Genomic DNA, 6,000 nt, shown 5'->3' on the forward strand with positions numbered 1-6,000 from the left:
TCCATATGTCTGTGGGTGTGTTGTATCAGTTTTCTGAGTAATGATGTTTTCTGTTTAGCCAATTGAGAAACTTCCCTTTGTTTTAATGATTATCACTAAAGACAAATGAAAGCTTTGAAAAACAATCTTAGTGTCCACCACTAGTAAGGCTCCTCAAACCATGGCAGCCGTTTGTCAGATCAGGAGTCCCTTGGATCATTAAGAAACTTGGAAGTGCTGGATTATGAATTGGGATAGTACTGTACATGTTTGAGAATGTGCTTGAAATATTGAAGTGCTAGAAAGGCGCTTGGCTTTCTGTTGGTTTATAACTTTTGTGAAACTCCTTTTTCTGATGTCCCATAAAATGAAAATTCAAACAGCAGTGAATTTAATAACATCCGCATTGTGCTTTCCAAAGCATTCAGTCTCCCCGATAAACTGGCTATTATGAGCGTGGGCTGGTTTGCAGTAAAGAAACATGTTTTTATCTTTTTGTTTTTATTTTTCAGCTCCTGTGTTTAAAGTCATTCATTTACGAATAAAAGCATTGCACAATTGAGCCACACGCTTCCTGTCAGAGGAAATTGAGGCCCTGATTCACTCTGGCCATTAAGCATTCTATTCATTTTTAGCAAAGGGGTCCCGCCTGGCACCAGCTGAGGCGTCTGCCCATTCACTGCAAAGCGATTTGAAATGGCGTAAGGCGCGATACAAATGCAGGCCTTTATAAAAGCTTGTTTGACTCCACTTTCGTCCCATCAGGTGAACAGCCTCACGCTCGTGACAGCTGGGGCATCGCCCTCTGTCATTTGTGCCCGTTTTGTGGGTAACCATGGCGATGAGGGCCCGAGCGAAAGAGCAGCCCGCCTCACGCGCCTCTCTCCGCAGGAGGACGACCGGTACGAGCAGGTCAGCGACGTGCGCTCGCAGCTCAAGTTCTTTGAGCAGCTGGACCAGATGGAGAAGCAGAGGAAAGAGGAGCAGGAGAGGGAGATACTGATGAAAGCAGCGAAGGTAACGGAGCCAAGCGCCTCCACCACGCGTCTGCTTTCTACGCTGGTTGCCTGCAAGGTCACCAGACCAGCTCTCTAGCCTCAGACATGTGCCTCTGCCGCCCAACCAACGGACCATGTGTTTCCAATGAACTTTTTTTAGTTTTAGAAGAGGTGTCTTCATTTTCAGCGGCAGTAAGAAGCACGTGTTTGAAGGGGGCGATAAAGCTGTTTCCATGTCTCATGAATTACTCAGATAGCGCCGCGGAGCGTTCTTGCCCGCAGAATTAACAGTCTGATCACAGTCAGGCCCCATCACTGTCGGACTCCCCACACTGCCTTCAGGCTCGTGGTTCTCAGCCATGATTATATTTCTTTTGTAAATTTGGTAATTGAATGTCATTGTAGCCGCATATTAACTTTGACTTAATTAATTTCAAATGGCAGTGCCCAGTGCCCTATTAAAATTGTGTGTAGGTGTAGATTGCGCTGACATCTAGTGGAGCAGACAGGACATGCAATGTCCCACTGCCGTTCCCCTGCAAAGACCTGTCCATGACCTCTCTGTCGCCGTCTGCCCAACAGTCTCGATCACGGCAAGAGGACCCAGAGCAGCTGCGACTGAAACAGAAGGCCAAAGAGGTAGGAGTGTGATGCGTGATGATGGCCATCTTGTTTTAACCCCAGACGCTTTCTCTAGCATTTGGAAAGGGAAGTTACCGCTTTTGAGGGTGCCAGCCTCATGTTATAGATCAGATAGGTCTATAATATTTTGACATAAATAAGGCTCATTGCATTAAATTACATGCCTATTACCTCAGTTCTGTCTGCTGTCCTGAGTAGTGATGAAGTCCATATTACAATAAATCTCTCTCACCCGGCCCTAAATGGTTGCTTTGCCTTGAATCTGTCCCTCCAATTGGAGCCCCGCCCACGCTTGATTCATCAGCAATAATAAAATAAAAACACATCCACAGAGTTTTGTCAAAATGATCTCGCATCAGGGCGTCATCCTGATCAGGCTTATAGAACCGTAAGGTGGGGCTAATGCCTAACCCCGCGCTGTGTGTGGTTCAGATGCAGCAGCAGGAGCTTGCTCAGATGAGGCAGCGAGACGCCAACCTCACAGCGCTGGCAGCCATCGGGCCCAGGAAGAAGCGGAAACTGGACTCTCCCGGGAGTGCGGTCGGGGCCGAGGTACACGCGTCTTCACACGCACGTCACGGACGCCTCAGAGAGCCGTCAAGGCCACAGCAGCCATGCCAAATAACCCGACGGCAATTTGAGTCGGTCTCCTGCTCTCCCCGGTTTTCGGTTCAGATGAGGTTGAAGGTTCAGACATTTAGGCCTTTTCCCCTTTGACCTCCGCCCCTCTGCTCTCCTTCCCAGGGTTCGGGGTCCAACTCGTCTGCCACGGGGGGCTCAGGCTCGGGAGCGTCGAGGCAGTTCACCCGCCAGCGCATCACTCGCGTCAATCTCAGGGACCTGCTCTTCTGCCTGGAGAACGAGCGGGAGACCAGCCACTCACACCTGCTATACCGCGGCTTCCTCAAATAGTGCCCCCTACTGGTGGCCACCGAGACTCTTGGCAGAGAACAGGACTTTTATTATGATTATTTTACATTTTCATTCTTATATATATTTATCACGCACGCAAACACACAGCACAGGTCAAAAGTATTGAGCCACCTGCGGTTTTTTTTTAAAGAATTCAGTTAATATATGTGCATTTATTCAATAACGAATCAACGTTTTTATTAATTTATTTTTTCTCAGTTTCTACCCACAATAACACAAAGTTGAGTTTTACTTCAATACTGTAATCTTGGACACGACTTTCCTTAAAATTGGTTTAATGGTCAATGAAATTATCGGAAGTCTATCCAATCCTTTTGCAAAGTGGGAGGTGGAGGGATAATTAAATTGAGTGAAATCTTATCTACCTGAAGTTTTTTTTTAAACTACAGGTAGCCTAATGCCTCTAACCTGCAGTGCAAGTAACTTAGGCACTGAAGTTGCAAGAAATATGGCAAAGGAGTTGGGCTTAGAAGTGCTGTTGTCTTTTAAGTAAAATTAATCTTTTTGTGTTATTGTAGGTAGAAATAAAAAATAAAAAAGTTTATACTTTGGTTTGTTATTCAATAAATGTACACATATTAATTGAATGTGCAACCTGAAGTTTTTACATTTTTTTATTTCTTAAAATAAAAACCACAAGTGGCCTAATACTTTTGGCCTGTATTGTATGTGTGTGTGCATGTATGTACATATATATATTCATATATATATGAATATATATGCATACATATAAAAATTCTGAGAACTTTTTAGAGCCATTTTGTAACATGCAAATGAACAACTGTAAAAATGACAGTCGTAACTTAAAAAGTCATGTTTATGTTTCTATAAAAGCTAATTTGAAAGTAAGACAAGTCTCCATAAGACATAGATCTTATTATTCATTGGTTATTTTATTACCATTATTATGGCCTGTGGATTGTTTTAACTGGACAGTTTTGAGTTCCATTTAGTGAGTTGCCTTCTTGCCAATATAAGCCATATATGTGTTTGTATCTGACCTTTCAAGGCTAAGCAATTAATCAAGCAGTTGGCTTTTTTTAGTCAGATGTAGCAATTGTTCTTGTTCTCCAATTAGTTTACTAGTTTTTTTTTTGTTCATAAATCTGTCGTTATATTTTTTTATTGTATTTCCCATGAATCAGTTTTAATTATTTATCTCAGTTTAACGTTCTCTTTATTAAGGAGGTTATATATATATACACTCACCAATTTTAAATATATGTATTTATATGTAATCTCTTTCGCTACTAGCAGTTTATTGCATGGATTAGGCCTCCTACGTCTAATAAATGTCCATTTTTGAATGTTCAATGAAGAAAAAGAAAGCACCAATATCCCTTTAGACAAAAAAAAACAAACAAAAAAAACATTTATTTCCTAATAGTTTTGAAGCATTATTTCTGCAGACCTACTTTAATTGCACTGTTTTGATTGGAAAAAAAGATAAAAAATCTAAAGATAATGTCTTTGAGAAAAAATGTTTCAGCTGAAGATCAAGAGTAGTTTGTGGAAACGATGTAATGCTGTGTAACCTGGGCACATACTCGTGAAATTGCCGGTAAAGGACTGCATCCAACGACAGATCTGCTCTCATTTAGACAATAAGACAGAGGGGAAACCCCAATTTCTACCTATTTTTTTAATGAATATACTATTGAATTGGTTCTTTATATTTTTTGCAACACTGTATGAAAATTGTCAAAGATAGTACTTTTATGATTTGTACATACTTTTGTTTGCCCCTTATAATGGTTGTTTGATAGATCTTCACTGAACAGATCTGTTTGACTATTCAATGGAAAGAGCCTCTAACCTTCTGTTTCTCAGTGTTTTTACCGCTGTCTGGTGGCTGTTACACACCTTCCCCATTCCTCTTTTACAGAGAAAAACGAATGCAAGAAAACTAGAGGCCTATGGTTCCCTCTTTTCTTGTAAATTTTGCACAGTCGTTTGTTTATATGTAAATATTTTACCTAAGAAAAGTTTTTAATTGCTATTGTTTTATAGAGGATTGAAAGAGAATTAACTCCTTCATTAAAAATGAAGAAAATAAACCTTTCTTATGTTTGTCAGTACTTCACCCCCTCCCCCCACAGACACACACACACACACACACACACAGAGCAGCAGGGACTGTAGCTTTTTGCGCTATGATGTATGAAGCTTCTGTGAAGTATAACAGAATGTGCGTCCCTTCTGCTGGAAAAAATGGACTGGCCCGGGTACAAAGGGGTTCATGAGCCCAAGTCAGAGGCAACACACAGTGTGCAAAGAGCAAAGCAATTTACATGGATTGAATTGAATTTGCTTATTTTTGAGTCACTATTAGGGTAATCCCTTTATTCCAAGGTGGAGTGCATTTTTTGGAAGCGATCTGTGCTTTTTCCATGGAACTGAATGTCCATTTAACCACACTATTAAAATGGTTGTTTTTTTTTTACATTTGTCCACCAGAGGGCAATGTTGTGCTACACCGCAGTCAACTATGTTCTGTGCTGTGATTGCAACCCACCGACTGCTGCTCTATCAACAACTGTATATACTCACCCAAATTTTGCCATCTGTGGACATGCCTTGTGATTCGTTAATTTAGTTTCAGAAAAGTCAACCACACTTCTGGTGTTGATGCGTACTTGTGTTCAGTAGAACCACTGAACACAAGTATTTATTTTGATGCAAGTATCGAATAAGGCTAATTAGCATAACATCAACGGCATTAGCAGAAGCCTTAGTTTTTTACTGGAGTAATAAAAACAAACTCTACCCATAATTCTAGGTCCTTGGAAATTACGCGCACAGCTGTAAATGTAGATCAACCAAAATGTGAATGTCTGCTGTTCACAACAGCTGCACTTACATCTCCCTTCAAATTTGTATTAGGAGAGCCATTTTCCAATTATGTACTCAGGCTCATATTTACCTCTATTAAATCTACCCCTGAGAGTGCTGTGCGGGTGATAATAATTAGGACTGTGAATCACACATTTTGTGTGTTACAGGGGTCACCCAAAAATCTAAACTTTTTGACTTGATGGAACTTTTGAATTAAATTTTGAATGGGCTTAATTTTTAATTATACCAATTCTGAGCAATTTAGCAATTAATTGTAAGCCTACGCATATTTCAGCTTTTAAACACAACCACAGAGATGACTGAACAGCTTTAATGTATCAGCACAAAAGAACTGGACAACTGAACACACATAGGCCGGAATAAAATCAGGAAAACATGATAGGTAAAACAGCTTGGAAAACTGGACAAATTAATCTCATATGTACTGATGCATTTAATTACTTTTGCCAGTTCACACAGTGTAGTATTGCATACGGCAAATGGCTGGTTATCAAATCAGGACAGCAGTTGAGCATTACAAGAAAGAGTATTCTTTGAAGATTTTGACTTAAGGATTACAGCTTCTTCAGATCTTTACAAATTTCCATGTCGC

At 40.6% G+C, this 6,000-nt stretch overlaps 1 protein-coding gene across 2 annotated transcripts in view; it reads left to right on the forward strand.

Annotated features, from left to right (window-relative positions):
- LOC118207713 (transcription initiation factor TFIID subunit 4-like) overlaps nucleotides 1–4,613 on the forward strand; it is a 29,537-nt gene extending 24,924 nt beyond the window's left edge. For both annotated transcript variants that reach the window (XM_035381582.1, XM_035381581.1), the window contains 4 exons: nucleotides 871–996; nucleotides 1,560–1,616; nucleotides 2,052–2,171; nucleotides 2,364–4,613. In XM_035381582.1, the coding sequence (XP_035237473.1) occupies nucleotides 871–996; nucleotides 1,560–1,616; nucleotides 2,052–2,171; nucleotides 2,364–2,531 (471 nt within the window). In that variant the 3' untranslated portion in view covers nucleotides 2,532–4,613. The remainder of the gene's footprint in view (nucleotides 1–870; nucleotides 997–1,559; nucleotides 1,617–2,051; nucleotides 2,172–2,363) is intronic.
- Nucleotides 4,614–6,000: the final 1,387 nt, after the last annotated feature.

This window comes from Anguilla anguilla, chromosome 11 (assembly GCF_013347855.1).
Source record: "Anguilla anguilla isolate fAngAng1 chromosome 11, fAngAng1.pri, whole genome shotgun sequence".
NCBI classification, from domain to species: Eukaryota; Metazoa; Chordata; class Actinopteri; order Anguilliformes; family Anguillidae; genus Anguilla; species Anguilla anguilla.